The sequence below is a fragment of the Schistocerca americana genome, chromosome 4 (assembly GCF_021461395.2).
Source record: "Schistocerca americana isolate TAMUIC-IGC-003095 chromosome 4, iqSchAmer2.1, whole genome shotgun sequence".
NCBI lineage: Eukaryota > Metazoa > Arthropoda > Insecta > Orthoptera > Acrididae > Schistocerca > Schistocerca americana.
The window spans coordinates 687,980,212-688,002,894 of record NC_060122.1 but is presented as its reverse complement, the minus strand read 5'-3'; the positions used below and the strand labels follow the sequence as shown (position 1 = coordinate 688,002,894).

Sequence of the window (22,683 nt, the reverse complement as noted above, 5' to 3'; positions counted from 1 at the left end):
ATCTAACCTAAAAAACTGGCCAGTCCACGCCACACAACCCCTGCTACCCGTGTAGCCACCTGCTGCGTGTAGTGGACTCCTGACCTATCCAGCGGAACCTGAAACCCCACCACCCTATGGCGCAAGTCGAGGAGTCTGCAGCCCATACGGTCGCAGAACCGTCTCAGCCTCTGGTTCAGATCCTCCATTCGGCTCTGTACCAAAGGTTCGCAGTGAGTCCTGTCAACGATGCTGCAGATGGTGAGCTGTGCTTTCATCCCACTAGCGAGACTGGCAGTCTTCACCAAATCAGATAGCCGCCGGAAGCCAGGTAGGATTTCCTCCGATCCATAGCGACACACATCATTGGTGCCAACATGAGCGACCACCTGCAGCAGATGGGTGCACTCTGTACCCTTCATGGCATCCGAAAGACCCTTTCCACATCTGGAATGACTCCCCCCGGCATGCACACGAAGTGCACATTGGTTTTCTTCCCCTCTCATGCTGCCATATCCCTAAGGGGCCCCATTACACGCCTGACGGCTCTGCGACGGCCCAGACCTTGCAGGACTGAGGGGCAACCTCTGGAACAGGACAAGCAGCCATGTCCGGCCGAAGATCAGTATCAGCCGGAGACAGAGCCTGAAACTGGTTCGTCAGACAAACTGGAGAGGCCTTCCGTTCAGCCCTCCGGAATGTCTTTCGCCCCCTGCTACACCTTGAGACAGCCTCCCACTCTACCATGGGTGAGGGGTCAGCCTCAATGTGGGCAGTATCCCGGGCAGCCACAGCCGTAGTCCGATCAGGGGATGCGTGGAACGAGCTGGCTGTCCCCAACAAACCCTCATCCAGACCCCCACAGTGATGCCCATTGGCAACAGCCTCAAGCTGTGTGACCGAAGCCAACACTGCCTGAAGCTGGGAACGAAGGGATGCCAACTCAGCCCGCATCCGAACACAACAGTTGCAGTCCCTATCCATGCTAAAATTTCACGGGTTTCAAAGGATTCCAAACCAGGCCTCCCTGCACTGTTACAGGCAACGAAAGCAACAGTTATCCATCCATTACCCAAACTCGAAGAAGATGAAGTCTTCATTAGAGAAAAATTTAATTTCGCGCCACAAAACAAAGTAGGCCCATTTAAAAGAACAAATTGAGCCGTTTTACCTACTCCGCGAACTTCGTTCTTTTTCCCCTTCGAGGAAGATGCGGAAGCACCAAGAGTACCGTCCACATTTACAAGTGTCTTGTAGACAAGCAATCGTCGGCATAATGTAGGAACCCTCACCAGAGATAATAATCTCTGATATAGGTATAGTACGGAAGGCCAAAATTTCACGGGTTTCAAAGGATTCCAAACCAGGCCTCCCTGCACTGTTACAGGCAACGAAAGCAACAGTTATCCATCCATTACCCAAACTCGAAGAAGATGAAGTCTTCATTAGAGAAAAATTTAATTTCGCGCCACAAAACAAAGTAGGCCCATTTAAAAGAACAAATTGAGCCGTTTTACCTACTCCGCGAACTTCGTTCTTTTTCCCCTTCGAGGAAGATGCGGAAGCACCAAGAGTACCGTCCACATTTACAAGTGTCTTGTAGACAAGCAATCGTCGGCGACGACGATAACAACGTCTACGAACCATTGTAAGAAGCAGTGCCTCAGTGGCTATTCACTCACACAAGAGTGAATGCGCTGGCAAGACAGTGTGCTCCTTATATAGCATCAGTCTTGGCGCACGCAGCGTATGTGGACTGCTGGGCGCCCATTGATAAGCGCGCCTTATCAACTGCAGTTGCGCAAGGGCCTTTTGTTGAGAACTGCTTCAATGGTTATACACTGTACAGTCGCCCACAATGCGACAATCTTCCAAAGAAGGTGACCCACTGGCCTTAACCCATAAATGAAGATTAGAATCAGAGTTTATCTTAAGACGTCTACGACAAGTCAAAGACAAACTACCATGTGGCATAATGTAGGAACCCTCACCAGAGATAATAATCTCTGATATAGGTATAGTACGGTAGGCCAAAATTTCACGGGTTTCAAAGGATTCCAAACCAGGCCTCCCTGCACTGTTACAGGCAACGAAAGCAACAGTTATCCATCCATTACCCAAACTCGAAGAAGATGAAGTCTTCATTAGAGAAAAATTTAATTTCGCGCCACAAAACAAAGTAGGCCCATTTAAAAGAACAAATTGAGCCGTTTTACCTTCTTCTTGGTGTTGTAGCTCTCTGGGGCACCCTGGGATGCTCTCTGGGTTCTCTGGGAGCTCAATAGATGGCAGCACAGTGAGTCACGTGACCTAGTGGCGCGTGACCTTGATTGTGCGAGAGAGAGCGCATGGAGCTGCGAGCCCTAGTATTACTAGGCTCGCAGCGGGCAAAAATCAAGTTTGCGATTGCGCAACTGCAGTTGATAAGGCGCGCTTATCAATGGGCGCCCAGCAGTCCACATACGCTGCGTGCGCCAAGACTGATGCTATATAAGGAGCACACTGTCTTGCCAGCGCATTCACTCTTGTGTGAGTGAATAGCCACTGAGGCACTGCTTCTTACAATGGTTCGCTATACTAAGCGAAATTACACTATTCAGGTACTAAAACGCGATGCTACACTCTCAAATACTATAATACACCCGAAATTTATGAATTAAACAATGCAAGTACCCAAAAACATGCAAAGAAATTAAGAATTAAACTATGTAACAAATAAGTGAGCTAAGAGTGTACTACTTGCTGCTGGAAGCTGCTTATCCAATGGCGGCAGGGAGCACTAAGCTTGAGAATTACCCCCAGCTTTTTGCACCCTCACACGGTGGATGGAAAGAAAAGCCCTCTTGTTCACTAAATGCCACAATGAACCCTATAATGCCCCATTTACAGAGTGGGAGCTCCTCGGCGCCCTTCCACATTGCCCCAACACAGCTCCTGGGCCGGATTGGATCCACAGTCAGATGATTAAATATCTCTCCTCTGACTATAAACGACATCTTCTCATCATCTTCAACTGGATCTGGTGCGATGGTGTCTTTCCATCGCAGTGGCAGGAGAACACTATCATTTTAGTGCTCAAACCCAGTCAAAAACCGCTTGATGTGGATAGCTACTGGCCCATCAGGCTCACCAACTTTCTTTGTAAGCTGCTGGAATGTATGGTGTGTTGGTGGTTGGGTTGGGTCCTCGAGTCATGTGGCGTACTGGCTCCATGTCAGGATGGCTTCCGCGAGGGTCGCTCTACCACTGATAATCTTGTGTCCTTAGAATCTGCCATCCGCACAGCCCTTTCCAGATGCCAACATCTGGTTGCCGTCTTTTTTGACTTGCGTAAAGCGTATGACACGACATGGCGACATCATATCCTTGCCACATTGTATGAGTGGTATCCCTGGGGCCCGCTCCAGATTTTTATCCAAAACTTCCTGTTGCTCCGTACTCTCAGTGTCCAAGTTGGTTGCTCCCATAGTTCCCCCCCGCAGTGCTCTGTATTGATGTCTCTCTATTTACAGTGGCCATCAAGGCATAGCAGCAGCTGTAGGGTTGTCTGTCTCCCCTTCTCTGTATGCGGATGACTTCTGCATTTCGTACTGCTCCTCCAGTACTAGTGTTGCTGAGCAATGCCTACAAGGAGCCATTCACGAGATGCAGTCATGGGCTCTAGACCATGGCTACCAGATTTCAGCTGCGAAGTCATTTGTCATGCACTTCTGTTAAAATTGCTATGTTCATCCTGAACCAGAACTTTACCTCAATGAGATCCACTCACTGTAGTGGAGACATTTCGATTCTTAGGACTGACTTTCGATGCCCGATTGACTTGGCTACCTCACCTTCGTAAGCTGAAGCGGAGTGCTGGCAGCACCTCAATGCTCTCCACTGCCTGAGCAGCACCAACTGGGGTGGAGAGTACTCTATGCTGCTGCCGCTCTACAGAGGCCATGTTCAATCCTGCCTTGACTATGGGATTGTGGGTTACAGTTCAGTGCCGCCCTCAGTATTGTGTTTACTTGACCCAGTGCACCACTGTGGCATTCACCTAGCGACGTGAGTTTTTAGAACAAGTCCGGTGACCAGTGCCCTGGTGAAGGCCAGTGTCCCTCCATTGAAGGTTAGGCATGCACAACTGCTGGCCAGTTACGTTGCACACGTTTATAGTTCTCCTGCGCATCCAACTTACCGTCTCCTTTTCCCAACCATGGCGGTTCATCTCCTGCATCAGCGGCCCAGGTCGGGGCTTACCATTGCAGTTTGCGTCCGGTCCCTTCTGTCTGAACTGGAGTCCTTCTCGTTACCACCTCTCCTCGAGGTCCATTCACATACACCTCCATGGTGTACACCTAGGCTGCAGATTCTTCAGGACCTTTCACATGGCCCAAAGGACTCATTTCACCCTGCGGCTCTCCGCTGTCTCTTCTAGATTCTTGGCATGTACAGAGGCCATGAAGTGGTTTATACCAACAGCTCGGCTCAGTGACTGATGATTACATCGGCTTCACGTATGTCCATGGAGGGTGTATTGAACAGCATTCCTTGCCCGATGGCTGCAGTGGTTTCACTGCCGTGCTGGTGGTGGCTATATCTCTTGCTCTTGAGCATATACGCTCATGCCCTGGCAAGTCATTTCTTCTGTGTACTGACTCCTTGAGCGGCCTACAAGCTATCGACCAGTGCTACACTCATCATCCTTTGGTAGCATCCACCCAGGAGTCCATCTGTGCCCTGGAACAGTCCCGTCGTTCAGTGATGTTTGTGTGGACCACAGGAACATCGGAATACCGGACAATGAACTTGCCGACAGGCTGGCCAAACAGGCTACATGGAAACTGCTTCCGGAGATGGGCATCTCCGAATCTGACTTGTGTTCTGTCTTACATTGCAGGGTTTTTCGGCTTTGGGAGACGGAATGACATAACAGTACACACAACAAACTGTGTGTTATTAAGGAGACTACAGAGGTGTGGAAGTCTTCCATGCAGTCCTCTTGCAGGGAATCAGTTGTCCTCTGCTGGCTCTGGATTGGCCATACGTGGCGAACGCATGGTTACCTCCTCCATCGCGAGGACCCACCTCGGTGTCACCTTGGCTCACAAATGACAGTCATCCACCTCTTGCTGGACTGCCCACTTTTAGCCGCTCTGCAGACTTTAACTTTGCCAGCACCCTACCTACCTTTGGTGTTTGGTGACAATGCCTCAGCATTATCTTTCGTTTTAAGTTTTATTCATGGGGTTGGGTTTTATCATTTGATCTAAGTTTTAGCTCATGTCCTTTGTCCTCCACCCTATTGCTTTTAGGGTGGAGGTTTTAATGTGTTGCAGATTGGCTGGCTTCTTCTTTTTATTCTCATGGTCAGCCAGCATGGTAGTCGGCTCTCATTTTTATCTCTTCCACATGTTTTTTGCATCTCTCTGTTGTTTCCTTGTCTGATTTTGTCCATTTTAGTGTGTGTTGCTCTTCTGTCATTCTTGTGGTTTCCTCCTTTCTTCATGCTGTGTTTTGTATGTCTTGATTATTTTACTCCCACCCTTGTGTAATTATTTTAATTGGAACGAGGGACCGATGACCTAGCAGTTTGGTCCCTCCCCCCTCTTTTAAACCAACCAACCAAACAAACAAACAACAATTGTTTTAAATGGGATTGCTGTGAGTGAATGACAAAACTGTCACATTCCAACCTAACTTACAATAGAGATCAGTCTGCCAACACAGCCAGTTTCCTTCCTTTAATATTTGTTGGCTTCGCCACTCTCAACCTAGCCTAGGCCTTGAACTTTGTTGCTGTAACCACATAAACTTTTCTTCTGTGCTAGTTCGTACAATTACAAAAGAGGTACTACTGCCATTGATTTGTGACACTTGAGATGTAATTACAGCCTTCAGTTAGAATTGCCACTTACCTTCAGTCCAGATTATTACTGAAGTTTAGCCAAAAATCCATTTGTTTGATAACAACTTGGACTCAGAAAATTCTCATCCTGACAGTCCGTTACCAATCTCTGATGTAATCACATTTGCGCATTTTTTTTTTTTTTTTTTTTTTTTTTTTTTTTTCCTATATATGTCATGGAATAATAATAGGTGGCAGTCAATAGGCAAGATGCGGACTCAGAAAATTGTCATCCTGACAGTCCGTTACCAATCTCTGATGTAATCACATTTGCGCATAATTTTTTTTTTTTTTTTCTATATATGTCATGGAATAATAATAGGTGGCAGTCAATAGGCAAGATGCCTCGCCGTCGTGTGTATCACTGGCATCCTACCATTTACAGAACTGCTCTCAATGTCTAGACACATTATAACATGGATGTGGACATTGATAAAGTTATCAACACTCTCCATGGTCCTGCTGTGTTTCATGGTGCCAGAATCCAAAATCTGTTCACAGCTATCGACAGATTAGCGTAACATGTTCTGCAAACTGCTTGAAAGGATGGTTGCCGGCAGATTAAGGTGGGTCTTGAATCTTGGGGCTTTTTATCCCCGTATCAGTGTGGTTTCCAGGAGGAATGTACCACAACCAATCACCTGGTTAGTTTGGGATCAGCAATCTGACAGACTTTTCCTAGATGCCAACACCTCTTTGTGGTGCTTGACCTATATAAGGCATACTACACATGAGGCGATCACATTTTACTTATCCTCCACAACTAGGGCTTTCAGGGCTCCCTTCTGATTTTTATTTGCCGGTTTTTATCCCACTGGTAGATATTTCACTCAGCTTTCAATGAGTCCCCTAGGGCTCCATGCTGAATGTTGCACTCTTTCTCATCACCATCAGTGGGCTAATGACCTGTGATTGGCCACTGGTCATCCCTGTGCTGTAAGTCCAAGGCACCATGTGAAGCACCTTTGCTTGGAACCTTTCCCATGGTTTGGAATTCCCTCGTGAAAAAAAAAAATGCAGGTTATTCATTTGTCACCCTACTACGGTCAGTCCTGACCCGTATCTCTGGTTTGCATCCTGTCTGTTGAACATGATACTCTTCGCTGGACTCATCAGACACTGGTCTCGTCCTGAGCTAGGGTTGCCAGGTTTGTGGCTTTGTGGCACCTTCAGCCTTGAAATTGTTAGACCCAGTTCATCGTTGGGGCATTTGCTTGGCCACATGTGCCTTCTGGTCTAGTGCTGTAGGCACTCTCCTTACTGAAGTGGAAATCTCAACTCTTCAGATTTGATAGTACCAATTGTTGATCACTTATGCAATCACTATCTGACAATTTCTCACATTCATTTTTCATATGTACCCATCTGCCAGGACCGCCTCCTAACTTCCTTAGAATGTACTCCCAATGTTTCCCCACACCACACTCCCCCATTGGTTGGTAGCTAGGCCATGAATTGGGACTGGTCTATTTCATGGTGCTAAAGTTTTAGTCACCTCCATGATATTTTGGTGTCTGTTCCTTTCAGTTCTCCAAGAGTATCAGGGTGTTAGCGCCATTTACGCTGATGGATCTGAAACCATGTATAGGACAGGATATTCTTCTACATCTCCCACCAGTGAAGAACATTCATTGCTGGGAACAGGCAGAGCTGATTGCTATTAACAGAGCTCTACATTTCATTAAAAGAGGCTCCCTTGACTGTATTTTAATTTTCAGTGACTCAGTGAGCAGTCTCCAGTCCATTTCTCACTGTTACACTTGTCATTCTGTGATATCTGCCATTTGTGACCTTCCCTGTGACTTCAGTCATATTCTCTGCTCACTCACCTTTCTTTGGTTCCCAGTCTTTGTAGTATCCCAGGAAATGAACTGGCCAGGCGTTTGGCTAGATAAGCGATTAGCTGGTCCATATTCACTTTGATGGTCTGAGGTGCAGGTTTGCTGGTGAAAATAAGGCTACTGCTAAGTCAGAGATGGAACAACAAAAGATGGGCTCTTGGCCCTCCCCCCCTCCAAATAATTTCTGCACAATACAGGGGACCATTGTTGCATGGTGCTCCTCATTCTGTTCCTCCTGGGGGGGGGGGGGGGGGGGGAGGAATCAACAGTCTTATGTTGCCTGCACATTTGTTATACCAGACTAACCTGCAGTTTTATTTTATGTAATGAACCCCCCCCCCCCCCCCCCCCATTGTGGTTGTGGAGCCTTACCACCAGGTAGCTCATATCTTGGTAAATGCCCCCTTGTTCTGGCCCTCCAGGCTTAGCATGGTCCTCTGAATTCTTTGGTTCTGGTATTGGTGGACAGTTGAAATGCTTCTCAGTTTCCACTGTGAAAGTGGGTTTTACTCTCGGATATAAGATAGCGTGGGATTGTTGGGTTGGGGAATCTCCCACTGGATACTGGCTGGGTCTGAGAAAACTCAGTCCTACCTGCTTTGCCACTACCTCTTTCACCCTTCATTTTCCACTTTAGATGTAGCATTCTGTTGAATAGTGGGTTCTCTTTAATGCCTTGACTGTAATCGATCAGGGGTGGGGTGGCTGTGGGTAGCATGGCTCCCATCGCATTGAGGGCCCGCAGACTCCCATCTGGTGCATTACCTATTATACTGAGGTGACAAAAGTAGTGGGATACTTCCTAATATTGTGTTGCACCTCCTTTTTCATGGCATAGTGCAGCAACTAGACAGGGCTTGAACTCAAGTTGTTGGAAGTCCCCTGCTGAAATGTTGAGCCATACTGCTTATATTGTCGTCCATAATTGTGAAAGTGTTGCCACTGCAGTTTTTGTACATGGACCGATCACTCAATTACATCCCATGAATGTTCAATGGGAATTTGGTTGAATTGTACAGAAATTCTGTTCTTCAAACTGTGAGCAATTATGGCCCAGTGAAATGGTGCATAGTCATCCATTAAAATTCCATAATTGTTTGGGAACATAAAGCTGAACATAACCATTTCCAGTCAGTAATCAGTTCGGTTGGACTGAAGGACCCAGTCCATTCCATGTAAACACAGCCCACACTGTTATGAAGCTACCACCAGCTCGTGCATTGTCTTGTTGATAACTTAGATCCACTGCTTCATGTGGTCTGTGCCATACCAGAGCACTACTGTTAGCTCCTACCAACTGAATTTGGGACTCATTTGACCAGTCCATGGTTTTCCAGTCATCTAGGATCCACTGATATGGTCATGAGCACAGGAGATGTGCTGCAGGCAATTTTGTGCTGTTAGCAAAGGCACTCGCTATGGTCATCTGCTGCAATTGCTCATTAACACCACATTTCACCCCCCTGTGGGTCCGGGGTAAGAATAGGCCCGAGGTATTCCTGCCTGTCGTAAGAGGTGACTAAAAGGAGTTTCCACCGTTTCGGCCTTTCATGTGATGGTCCCCCTTGGGGTTTGACCTCCATTTTTCAAAATTCTACAGAAGTACGAGCCTTCTGGGGAAGGACGCCTTACGTGGTGTACCACTGGTCCTCAGTGCACTAAGTCCTTGGCACTCAGCATTGTACCGGCATTGTAACCATATCCACTATTCCTCAAATTGGGCCTAAACGCCTGATGGGTTGTACAAGTTACGCCCATAGTGCGTCCCCATCTGCACCTACGATCATGATGGACTTTCCATGGCACCAGAAATCCAGCACGGTAGCCAGCCCGTTGTGGTGGGGTCGTCATGTACCCTCTAGGTTGTAGCCCCCTGACAACACAACTGCAGATACCTGAGCTGCACCCTCCCCACGTCGGCCAAGGAGTAGATGCCTGTCTCCTTGGGGCATCAGGACTCCCAGCAATGGTCATCCTGCCAGGTGGCCCTAGCTGAGGCTGGGTGGCGCCCGTGGGGAGAGCCCCTGGTCGGAGTGGGTGGTATCGGGGCGGACATTTCGCAGATGAAACGTCAACACATATCAGGTGGCTCTGCGGCCGAGTCTTTCAAACAGAAAGGTACTGTCTCTAGTTGTGGTTCTCCTGCCCTTTCCCCCTTGGCCACTCCCTGGGAGGACGGACAGGCCCGCCGGCTTGGGGCGAAGTACTTCCCCCGCTATTTGGTCTGTTCTCGAACCGATGGGGGGGACGTTCGCCACCTCCAAGCCCATGTTCTTTGTTCAGCACATTGAGGACATCTTCGGGGAAATCGAGGCTCTCAGTAAGATGCGTTCGGGGTCCGTTCTTATAAAGACCACCTCCGCCACACAGTCGGCGGCGCTCCAGGCGTGCGACCGCCTAGGGGTATCCCAGTGTCCATTGTCCCGCATCTGGCACTAAATAGGACGCAGGGGGTTATTTTTCATCGGGACCTCCTGCTGCAATCTGATGAGGAGCTCAGGGCCAACCTGGAGCGCCGAGGCGTGCATTTCGTCCGGCGAGTCCAGCGCGGCCCCAAAGACTGTCACATTGACACCGGGGCCTTTATCCTCGCCTTCGAGGGGGACGTTCTTCCGGAGAAGGTAAAGGTGATGTGCTACCGGTGTGACGTGCGACCTTACGTCCCGCCTCCTATGCGCTGTTTTCGGTGTTTGCGCTTTGGGCACATGTCGTCACGGTGTGAGGCTGAGCCCCTTTGTGGCGATTGTGGACGTCCTCTTCGTGAGGAACATACATGCACCCCACCACCTCGGTGCGTTAATTGTCCTGGCATCCACTCGCCTAGATCCTCAGACCTGCCCCGCATATCAGAAGGAGAAGAAGGTACAAGAACTCAAAACTTTGGATCGTCTCTCTTATTCTGAGGCCAGGAAGAAGTATGACCGCCTCCATCCCGTGCCGTTGACCACTTCGTTTGCCTCAGTTGTGTCCCCTCCTTCCGCGGTATCCTCACCCCTATCCTGTCCCCCCTCCACCTCCCCCCATCCGGGGTCTCTGCCTCCGCCTCCCAAATCCCTCCCTTCCAAATCCTCCTCCCCCGTGGCCCCTGCCCCCTCTGCCCCAGGGGCCACCCTTCCTTCCTTCCTTCCTCCTCCTCCTCCTCCTCCTCCCCCCCCCCCCCCCCCCCCCCCGCCGCCTGAGAAGCGATCCTCTTCTCAGGCGTCCATCAGGGCAACGTTCCGGACCCCAGCTTCCGAGGTCCGGCGTTCGAAAACCGACCCCGTGTGTGAGGACCTTCTTCGGGTCCAGCCCATCACCCCTGTGCCTCCTCGGACTTCCAAGAAGGCCCCCAAGAAGAAGTCTCTATCCCCCTCTCCACCCCGGCACGTTTCGTCTGACGCTCCATCCGTGAGTCGCTGCTCCCGGCCGTCCTCAGTTTTTCCGGGACGCTCTGCTGCCAGGCGCTCAGCTGGCCTCTCGTCGGCAAATGATGCTGCCCCTCCTACACCACCAGGGACAGCGGCCGCAGCTGGCGACGACTCGATGGAACAGGATCCACCTCCCCCTGGTTGTAGCGTTGTTCCCTCGAAACCTGGCCCTCCGCGGCCGTCGAGGTGACCAGCTCTTCCCCCGTCTCGTTCCCCCTCTTTTTGACTAGCGATGGCCTTGTTACATTGGAACATAAGAGGTATTCTATCTAATCGGGAGGAATTACAACTGCTCCTCCGCCTGCACTGTCCGCTCGTCCTTGGTCTCCAGGAAACCAAGTTGCGCCCGACTGACCGTATTGCCTTTACCCACTACACCTCGGAGTGGTATGACCTCACCCATGTGGACGGTATCCCAGCTCATGGTGGGGTCATGTTGCTCGTTCGGGACGATGTCTATTACCATCCCATCCCATTGACCACCCCACTCCAAGCAATAGCTGTCCGTATTACTCTTTCTGCTTTTACTTTTTCAGTTTGTACCATCTACACTCCATCGTCAACCGCTGTTAGGAGGGCTGACATGATGCATCTGATTGTTCAGCTTCCCCCGCCGTTTTTATTGTTTGGCAACTTCAATGCCCATCATCCCCTTTGGGGCTCTCCTGCATCCTGTCAAAGAGGCTCACTCTTGGCGGATGTCTTCAACCATCTCAATCTTGTCTGCCTCAATACTGGCGCCCCGACTTTCCTCTCGGACTCTACTCATACCTACTCCCACTTGGACCTCTCGATCTGTTCTACCACTCTTGCCCGTCGGATCGAGTGGTATGTCCTTTCTGACACCTATTCGAGCGACCACTTCCCCTGTGTCGTTCGTCTCCTGCACCACACCCCATCCCCACGTCCTTCGAGCTGGAACATACCAAAAGCTGACTGGGGACTTTACTCCTCCCTGGCGACCTTTCCGGACCACGATTTTCTCAGTTGTGACAGTCAGGTCGAATACCTCACGGCTGTTATCATCAATGCTGCCAAACGTTCCATTCCTCGTACTACCTCTTCTTCACGTCGAGTTTCCGTCCCCTGGTGGAATAAGGCTTGTAGAGACGCTATCCGTGCTCGACGACGTGCTTTACGCACCTTTCACCGCCATCCTACGTTGGCGAATTGTATTGGATACAAACGGCTCCGAGCGCAATGCCGTAGTCATCAAAGACAGCAAAAAAGCTTGTTGGGCCTCTTTCACCAGCTCCTTTAACAGTTTTACTTCCTCTTCTGTCGTATGGGGTGGCCTGCGCCAGCTGTCAGGCATTAAGGCCCACTCCTCGGTACCTGGCCTGACCTCAGGTAATGAGGTCTGTGTTGATCCTGTGACTGTCTCCAACGCCTTCGGCTGGTTTTTCGCGGAGGTTTCAAGCTCCGCCCATTACCATCCTGTCTTCCTTCCCAGGAAAGAGGCAGAAGAGGCTCAGCGACCTTCCTCCCACTCGCTGACTCTGGAAACTTATAATGCCCCCTTTACTATGCGGGAACTCGAACGTGCGCTTGCACTGTCCCGGTCCTCTGCTCCGGGGCCAGATGCCATTCACGTTCAGATGCTGGCACACCTTTCTCCGGCGGGCAAAAGCTTCCTTCTTTGTACCTACAATCGTGTCGGGACCGAAGGTCAGGTCCCCATGCGTTGGCGTGACGCCGTCGTTGTTCCTATACCCAACCCCGGGAAGGATAGACACCTTCCTTCTAGTTACTGCCCCATTTCTCTTACAAGCTGTGTCTGTAAGGTGATGGAGCGCATGGTTCATGCTCGGTTAGTTTGGATTCTTGAATCTCGACGGCTACTTACCAATGTCCAATGCGGCTTTCGTCGCCGCCGCTCCGCTGTTGACCACCTTGTGACCTTGTCGCCATTCATCATGAACAACTTTTTGCGAAGGCGCCAAACGGTAGCCGTGTTCTTCGATTTGGAGAAGGCTTATGATACCTGTTGGAGAGGAGGTATCCTCCGCACTATGCACAGGTGGGGCCTACGTGGTCGCCTGCCCCTTTTTATCGATTCCTTTTTAACGGATCGAAAGTTTAGGGTACGTGTGGGTTCCGTATTGTCCGACGTCTTCCTCCAGGAGAACGGAGTGCCTCAGGGCTCCGTCTTGAGCGTAGCTCTTTTTGCCATCGCGATCAATCCAATTATGGATTGCATTCCACCTAATGTCTCAGGCTCTCTCTTTGTCGATGACTTCGCAATCTACTGCAGTGCCCAGAGAACATGCCTCCTGGAGCGCTGCCTTCAGCGTTGTCTAGACAGCCTATACTCATGGAGCATGGCAAATGGCTTCCGGTTCTCTGAAGAGAAGACGGTTTGTATCAACTTTTGGCGATATAAAGCGTTCCTTCCGCCATCCTTACATCTCGGTCCCGTTGTTCTCCCATTTGTGGAAACAACTAAGTTTCTAGGGCTCACGTTGGACAGGAAACTGTGTTGGTCTCTGCATGTCTCTTAGTTGGCGGCCCGTTGTACACGTTCCCTTAATGTCCTCAGAGTTCTTAGTGGTTCATCTTGGGGAGCAGATCGCACTGTCCTGCTTCGCTTGTATTGGTCCATAGTCCGATTGAAGCTGGATTATGGGAGCTTTGTCTACTCGGCCATCCCTCTTACGTACGCCGTCTCAACGCCATCCACCATGGGGGTTACGTCTTGCGACCAGAGCCTTCTACACTAGTCCTGTCGAGAGTCTTTATGCTGAAGCTGCCGAATTACCATTGACCTACTGGTGCGACCTACTGCTGTGTCGGTATGCCTTCCGGCTGTTGTCTATGCCCGACCACCCCTCTTACCAGTCCTCCTTCGCCAATTCTCTCGACCGTCAGTACGGGTTGTATGTGTCTGCCCTGCTGCCCACCGGAGTCCGCTTCCGTCGCCTGCTTCGGCAATTGGATTTTGCCCTCCTTACCACCTTCAGAGAAGGTGAGAGCCTGACACCACCTTGGCTCCAGGCTCCGGTTCATATTTATCTCGACCTCAGCTCACTCCCGAAGGAGGGTACTCCGGCTGCAGTGTATTGCTCACGGTTTGTCGAACTTCGTGCTCGACTTGCCGGTCACACCTTTATTTACACCGATGGCTCCAAAACTGACGATGGTGTCGGCTGTGCTTTTGTCATTGGGGCCGCCACCTTTAAATACCGGCTCCTCGACCAATGTTCCAGCTTTACGGCCGAGCTTTTTGCTCTACATCAAGCCGTTCAGTATGCCTGCCGCCACCGCCATTCATCATATGTACTCTGCTCTGACTCACTCAGTGCTCTTCAGAGCCTTGGAGCTCCCTATCCGGTCCATCCCTTGGTTCAACGGATACAGCAGTCCCTCCATTCTTTCGCTGATAATGGTTCTCCTGTCAGCATTCTGTGGGTTCCCGGACATGTAGGAGTGCCTGGGAATGAGACTGTGGATGCTGCAGCCAAGGCTGGAGTCCTCCTGCCTCAGCCAGCCTCGCATTGTGTCCTGTCATCTGACGTTCGTGGGGATGTTCGTAAGAGGCTTGTGTCGTTGTGGTGGGATGCTTGGTCATCCCTCCAAGGGAACAAGCTCCGGGCAGTAAAACCACTCCCAACTGCTTGGACAACCTCCTCCCGACCATCTCGGCGAGAGGAGGTCCTTGTGACCAGGTTGCGGATTGGGCACTGCCGGTTTAGCCACCGCTACCTGCTCTCCGGTGACCCAGCCCCGCAGTGCCCTTGTGGTCAGGCATTAACAGTGCGCCATGTTTTATTGTCTTGTCCCCGCTTTAGTCAATCTCATGTTGTCCTGTCCGTGCCATCTACTTTACTGGATATTTTAGCTGATGACGCTCGAGCAGCTGCTCGAGTTCTGCGTTTTATAACTTTGACTGGCTTGTCCAAAGACATCTAACCTTTGTACTTATTTTATCTACATCTTTGTTAGGTCTTTCTGGTGTCCCTCCCTCCCCTTGAGTTTTACTAGATTCCATGTGCTCTAACAACAGTGACTGGGTGCTAATGACCTCAGTTGTTGAGCGCCCTTAAACCCCACAAAAAAAAAAACCACATTTCACCACACTGTTGTAATTGATATGTTTGTCATACATCCCACGTTGATTTCTGTGGTTATTTCATGCAGTGTTGGTTGGTTGTTAGAACTGAAAACGCTACGCAAACACCATAGCTTTCCGTTGTTAAGTGAAGGCCGTCAGCTACTGACTTGTCTGTGGTGAGAGGTAATGCCAAAAATTTGGTATTCTCGGCACACTTTTGACTCTGTGGATCTGAGAATATTGAATTCCCTAACCATTTCTAAAGTGGAATGTCTCATGGGTCTGGCTTCAATTGCCATTCCTATTTTGACATCTGTTAATTTCTGTTGTGTGGCCATAATCACATAGGAAACCTTTTACATGAATCAGCTGAGTAAAAATGACAGCACCACTGTTGCACTACACTCTACCTTGTGTAAGCGATACTACTGCAATCTGCATATGTCTATTACTACTCCATGATTTTTGGCACTTCAGTCAGTTTCTCTCATCTTGTTTTTATTATTGACAGTCTAACTGATGTATATTACATTTTTACAGTTTTGAATCTCCTGACTAAGAGATATGGATGCAGGCGGGGTTTCTCTCGCCTTGGGTGAGTCACAGTAGACCTTGTGTCTCTGATCTATGCACACACACCTGCTCTGTATATAATTTAATTCTCTTAAAGAAATATAGACTGTCATTTTTTCCCCTTCACAATACCTTGTAGTAGAGCTTCTTACATCAGAAGTAACAAAAATGGTGGTATGCCATCTTTTAGGTACCAGTAGGTGGAGGGCAGCTGTTGACTCTTTTAGCTGATGATATTTGGTGCTCATTACCTGTATTTACCTTCTGCAAATCCTTGTTAGTTGAATGTTTTTTGTATTGTGACCTGTGCTGAATTGTGGACCATCTATACAGATATGTGTATGAGATAGTTGAGGTTTCTTCCTCTTCTTTTCTCTCTCTCTCTCTCTCTTTTTTTAAAGTCTTCATAGTGTGTGCAAAATTAAACCCATCCATAGAATGAATTTTCAGTCAGCAGCAGTCTGTACATTGATTTGAAACTTCTGGGCAGATTAAAACTGTGTGCCAGATTGGATCTCAAACTTCCACACTCTGCTTCAGAGTGAAAATTCACTCTGGAAACAATCTCTTAGGCTGTGACAGCCATTTCTCTGCAGTATCCTTTCTTTCAGGACTGCTAGTCCTGCAATGTATGTAGGAGAACTTCTGATGCAAGTAAAACTGTGTGGATAGGTCAAGAGTTGTTGTGCTTGTATACATTACGACATGTGCATTGTCCTATAACTAAAGCCTAAATTTTATATAAACATAGTGTTAATATTGTGCCAACTGTACTTCCTACACACTGAAAATAACTTTGTCACTGTTGTGATTGTTTTGTTGTCTGTAGGTGGATAACAGCAAGAATGAAGTGAAGGTGCTGTTCACTCCAACTATTCCACATTGCAGTATGGCAACAATCATAGGACTTTCCATAAGGGTACAGTTGTTGCGTGCATTACCTCCCAGGTTCAAAGTCAGGGTGGAGATTGCACCTGGTACTCATGCTTCAGAATCAGCTGTTAACAAACAACTAGCTGATAAGGAGAGAGTTGCAGCTGCACTGGAGAACTCGCACCTGATTGAAGTCATTAATCAGTGCATCGTTACTTATTAAGGACATTGGTGTGATAGTGTGCTTCATGAGAACAACTTGTTTTTATAAAGCATTTGCAACTGTTGTAATTGTGCTTGTTATTTTATTTGTGCAGCAGCACAGATGCTGTGATTTGCAGTTTTCATATGAAATAAAAGATGATAAATATTTTATTTGCAATGTTAATATTCCTGTGTGTCCCAGATAATTACTTCCGGTAAATTCTTTGTGATTCATAATTAATTTTATTGTGTGTATAAAGACCATTAGCTTGAAACTTACCTTAAGAAATCGAAGACTGGAAAAACGTGTACCATCAGAAAAGTGATACCATTAGTTAATTACTGCTTGCTATGGGAACCTTGTCTCATGTTCATGTCACAAAAATTAGTGCGAGGCATTGTGAATATTTTTAACAATAATTGTTATGTAATATTTCATCTATATATGAGTTTCAGAATGTTATTTATTAAATTTATTGAACTTTCTTTATTGAATATTAATTTTATTGGTAAAAGTGAATGGTAACTGTCCCCTCCCCTCTTGTCCATGGTAAAAAAAGCTTGTCAATTCAGACTCAACATCCTGCACCTGCAAGATTGACAAGTGTACCAATGTAGTGTCAGTTTGAAAAAAGAATGTCCAAGGGATATTGTCTTGTAGGCAGAACAGTTGTACAAGGAATTTCAGTCACTCACTGTGAAACAAATTGGGGTGCCCCCTTCCCCCCCTTGTCCTCGTCCTCTCCTCCTTTGATTGTATATATACTCTTAGCAACAGTCCTAAAGTATATGGCATAATTTTCATTAATGAAAATTGTTACAAAAATGTGTTACAAATGTGTTTTCAGTATACTGATGGTCTAAGGAAGCTAATATAAATATCAGCATAGGATAGAATGATTTAAAGACAACAGGTTTTGAACAGATGCACCTGTAGAATGAACGTTCACATCTTTTATTTGCTTGTTGAGTACTTTTGTATCAAAATACATAACTCTGAATCCTTGGCTAATAGCATAAAGAATACACAAAAATTATTTTTGCTTGTATTGTGACTCTGCAAATCACAGTACACATGATTGTTTTAATGACTTATGTCAGTGAGACATTAAATCAAAATTTTACATCCTTTGTTACCAGTAAACTGAGACTTTCATTGTTATCTTCTTTAATCAGAAGACAATGTAGATGCATCTCTCCGTGTTTAGCATATCCTTTGAAACCCTTGTCATCTTTCAATAACTAGCACAGCCTATAGTAGATTTGAATCTACATATTGTAGTCAAGTCTTGCTTTCCATCTAAAATTTTTACCCACTACACTTTCCCCATTACCAAATGCACATTAATTACTTTGTATTTAATGGTTTGCTCTATCAACTGATCCTGTCTTCTAATCAATTTGTGCCATAAATATTTTTCCTCACCCACTTGATTCTGTACCTCTTCACTACTCTTCTACAGCGCCACATATCAAAAGCTTCTTTTCTCTTTTCTGAACTGTTCATAATTTTTTTTTTTTTTTCCAGAAATGCTTCTTTTCCTGGGCATTATTCATTTCATTCAACAGTGTTTCCAAGTGCTTTACAATCTCTGATATAATTGCAGATTCCCTTTCCAAATTCAACCGTGGTTTCCTTTAATGCTAGCTCACTGTACAGGTTGAGTAAGATTGAAGATAGGCTATAAGCATGTCACTTCCCTCTCAACAATTACTTCCGTTTCATGTCCTTGACTCTTACAACTGTAGTCTGCTTTCTGTTTGGGTTGTAGATAACCTTTTGCTTCCTTTCTTTTATCTGTTACCTTCAAAATTTCAGTGTGTATTCAAATCAACATTGTCAAAAGCATTCTCAAAATCTACAAATGTTATAATTGTTGGTTTAGGTCATTGCCAATATTGCCTCACATACTCATAAATTTTTCCAGAAGCATAACTTATTTTTCACCTAAGTTCTCCTCGGTGTCTTCGTGTTTTTCAGCAGTTACAGGTAATTCGTATCAGTGTTTTGAAACAATGACTTATTAAACTAATAGATAATATTTATAGCCACCAGCATCTGCCTTCTTTGGAAAAGATTTATTACAGTCTTTTTGAAGTCTGAGGGTATTTAGCATGTTTAATTTATCTTCTGTACCACTAACTTCCACAAGGATCTCTTTAACTGTGAGGGAATTTCATGTATTTAAAGTGCCTTGTTTCAACTTGAGTCTTTTAGTGCTCTATCAAATTCTTCTTGCAGTATTATATGTCCCGTCTAATCGTCATCTATTTGCTCGTCCTTGTGCATAATAATGTCTTCGTATTTGTTTCCTCTGTATATCATTCCATCTTTCCCTTCTTAGGTTAATACTGGTTTGGCATCTGTGTTTTTGATATTCATAGAGTTTTCTCTCTCTTGGGCAAAGGTCTCTCTAATTTTCCTGTATGTGGTATCTATCTTCCCCCTAGTCAAGCATGCTTCTACAGCCTTGCAATTCTGTCACAGCCAGTTTGCATCTTTGGTCAAAAACATTTTTTAGCCAAGTGTATTTGAGGTTGGCATGTTACATTACATTGCCAACATTTTGAAACCATTTGTAGCGGCATTAACGGAGGAGGAAAAGACCTACAGTTACTTCGAATAGGATGGGGCGGCTGCCCATACAGCCAGCTGAACTTTGGAGCACATTTACACAATGTTAACACCTGACAGAGTTGTTAGCAGAGGTCAGTCTTGTCATGGACCTAGTTTACCTGATCTGTCAGTGTGCAATTACTTACTTTGTGCAGGGAGCCCCATGTCTAAGGTGTATTGCAACAACACTAAAACAAAAAGGTCCCTTGCAAGCAGGAAAAAAACTGTATAACAAACTACCTAAAGAAATTAAGGCAATGACTGGCATGCATAAATTCAAAACTGCGGTGAGTGACTACTTGCTACAGAATTGTTACTATAGTGCTGATGAATTTTTATCTACAATGTAAATATGTGAAAAATTTAAATAGTTTATACAATTAAGGCCAAAATAAGAAATGTGTACTTTAGATTTATCTGTGTATTATGTGTGTGTGTGTGTGTGTGTGTGTGTGTGTGTGTGTGTGTGTGTGTGTGTGTGTGTGTGTGTGTAACCAAGGCCAAAAGTATGAAATGTGTGCGTGTAAAATGTTATTCCCATATGTTAGTTATATTGCTATATACTGAAAACCATACAACAGCTTTTTTCTGTTAAACTTTATTGCAAATTATTTGACTTGTCCTATATCATTATGTACCCCTGTACAGTGTATGATTCACAGGACCAATAAATATACAATACAATACAACACAACCCTTGAAGAGACTGCAGCAGTTCCAGCAGTCCACATCAATCTGCCTTCAGTAACCTGCTGACCAGGGCCCCAAAGTATGAAGAGATGAGCGGTGGTCACTTTCAACATCTCTGATTAGTACCAGCCGGCCATAGTGGCCTAGCAGTTCTAGGCGCTTCAGTTCGGAACTGCGCTGCCGCCACGGTCACAGGTTCGAATCCTGCCTCAGTCATGGATGTGTGTGATGTCCTTAGGTTAGTTCAGTTTAAGTAGTTCTAAATCTAGGGGACTGATGACCTCAGATGTCAAGTCCCATAGTGCTCAAAGCCGTTTGCACCATTTTCAGATTAGTACTGTATTTGCTTTTCTCTGCTGTGTTTCTATGTATCCTAGTCCTCTGAGCCACTTTTATTTGCCTCGGGAGTAAAGGAGACCACTCATCAAATAGCAGAAGTCTTAAGTCATCACACAAAAGAGAAGAAAAATTTGCTAGCTCTCAAGGTAAACCCTTTCTTGAGGGAGTGTGTGACACTCTCCCTCTCCCTCTCTCTCTCTCTCTCTCTCTCTCTTCGTGCCCCTACATGGTGCTGCCCGGAAACACAATCTAGGGATTTCAGTCCAGCAGATGGACTGATGGGGTGGGGGTCATGATGGGAAGGGGATAGAGGTGGGAGGCAGAAGAGGAGTTGGCCGTGGGGGGTGAGTAGCAAGTGGCTTCGAGGGAAACAGCCAGTTTGCTGGGTTAGGAATGCAGGAGGGAGGGGTGGCAAGTGTGTGGGCTAGGCATGTGGTGCACATGTGCCAGAGAGCTGTGGGAGCATGAAAATTCGATATCTAATGTTGTATCTAAGAACTTCTGCTTGGTGTTGTCTTTTTGTCTGCTGCTGCCTTCACCGTTTCATGCCCCAAATCTGCTCAATCACCTTGTAATGTTTTCTTTTCCACTGTTTCGGTCAATAGTTATTTAATGCTGTCTTTGAAAATCTCAATAACCAGTGATTCTTTTCATTTAACCAGGTGCCATCCTCTTAAGTGCAGTGGTTAGCACACTGGACTTCGGAAGGACGATGGTTCAATCCTGCGTCCGGCCATCCTGATTTAGGTTTTCTGCGATTTCCCTAAATCGTTCCAGGCAAATGCCGGGATGGTTCCTTTGAAAGGGCACGGCCGACTTCCTTCCCCATCCTTCCCTAATCCTACGAGACCGATAACCTCGCTGTTTGGTCTCTTCCCCCAACCAACCATCCATCCTCTTAATTTTACTACTTTTCTGCAATTTCTTATTCTTAATTTGGTCAGAGTACACATCTGGTACTGGAAATAATTCTGCAGTTTAAAAAGTGGTTTTTAAAGCTATGTCTTAAAATTATACATTCTACTTGGAAGCCTCCACTGTATCCAAGTCTGTTCCATTTGTACAATCTCTCGTCATGATTCTTAAACCAAATGTTAGCAATGATTAAATTGTACTCTGTGCAAAATTCTAAAAGATACTTTCCATTCCTTTCCCTAGTCAAAAGTTCTGAACTTTCTCTTCTTGACATTGAATTCCAGTCTCCCATAACGAATAAAAGGAAGCAGTCTGGCATGTTATAAAAAAGGAAGTGGAGAGAGGCAAAGAAATGCAGAATAACATACTGCTAAGGGAGGGGGATAAAGTAATAAATGATCCACAGCACTTAGCAAACTATGTAAATGAGCATTTTTTCAAGTATTGCAGAGAAGTAACAGCAAAGATTCCCCAAAATAAATATAACTCCTGTAAATAATGTTGAACTAAATACAATGATGTTATTTCCAACCACAGAGAATGAAGTCAATCAAACTGTTCAAAAACTAAAAAATAAAACGTCAGTAGGCTTAGATGAAGTACCAAATATTTTTCGATCTTTCTAAGGCCTTTCATACAGTTGATCACAAATATATATTAAATAAATTAGAAGCATTAGGAATAAGAGGGGTAGCTAATGACTAGTTTCAATCGTACCTAGCAGATAGGGTACAAAGAGTAGAGAGAACACATACTTCAAATAGATCTAAACATTTAGTAAAACAGTTACCAGAACCAGAATACATCAATACTGGGGTTCCGCAAGGTAGCATATTAGGGCCAATACTATTCCAGATATACATCAATGACTTTCCCAGTAGTGTTGCTCATGGTGAAAAAATTCTCTTCGCTGATGACAGCAATATTATAGTCACTGAGAAAACCAGAGAACTCCTTGCAGAGAAAGCAAATGAAGCTCTTGAGGAAGTTACGCTGGTCAATAAGCAATAAAGTGACATTGAACATAAAGAAAACCAATGCCATGAATTTCAGTTTGAAGAGGGAAAATGACAATGTCAAATTAAATGTAGATGCTACCTCTACAGACTGTATAACAAATGCAAAATTTCTAGGAATGAATATTGATTCTCAGTTGAAGTCGTGTGAACACACAAAGGTAGTTGCAAACAGAATGTCATCACCATGTTATGCCCTTAGAATTCTATCATCAGTATGTAACATACTGTTCATATGTACACTCAATTCTTAGCTATGGCATTATTTTTTGGGGAACAAATGCACAA

General features: G+C 46.2%; 1 protein-coding gene across 2 annotated transcripts in view; it reads left to right on the top strand.

Annotated features, from left to right (window-relative positions):
* The window catches only part of LOC124613883 (MIP18 family protein galla-2), a 32,048-nt gene extending 14,729 nt beyond the window's left edge, over positions 1-17,319 (top strand). The window contains exons 3-4 of one of the 2 annotated variants that reach the window (XM_047142620.1): positions 16,571-16,854; positions 16,891-17,319. In XM_047142620.1, coding sequence (XP_046998576.1) covers positions 16,571-16,837 — 267 coding nt within the window. In that variant the 3' untranslated portion in view covers positions 16,838-16,854; positions 16,891-17,319. Of the gene's footprint in view, positions 1-16,570 lie in introns of both variants that reach the window. The other variant, XM_047142618.1, reaches the window with a different exon arrangement.
* The last annotated feature ends 5,364 nt before the right edge of the window (positions 17,320-22,683 follow it).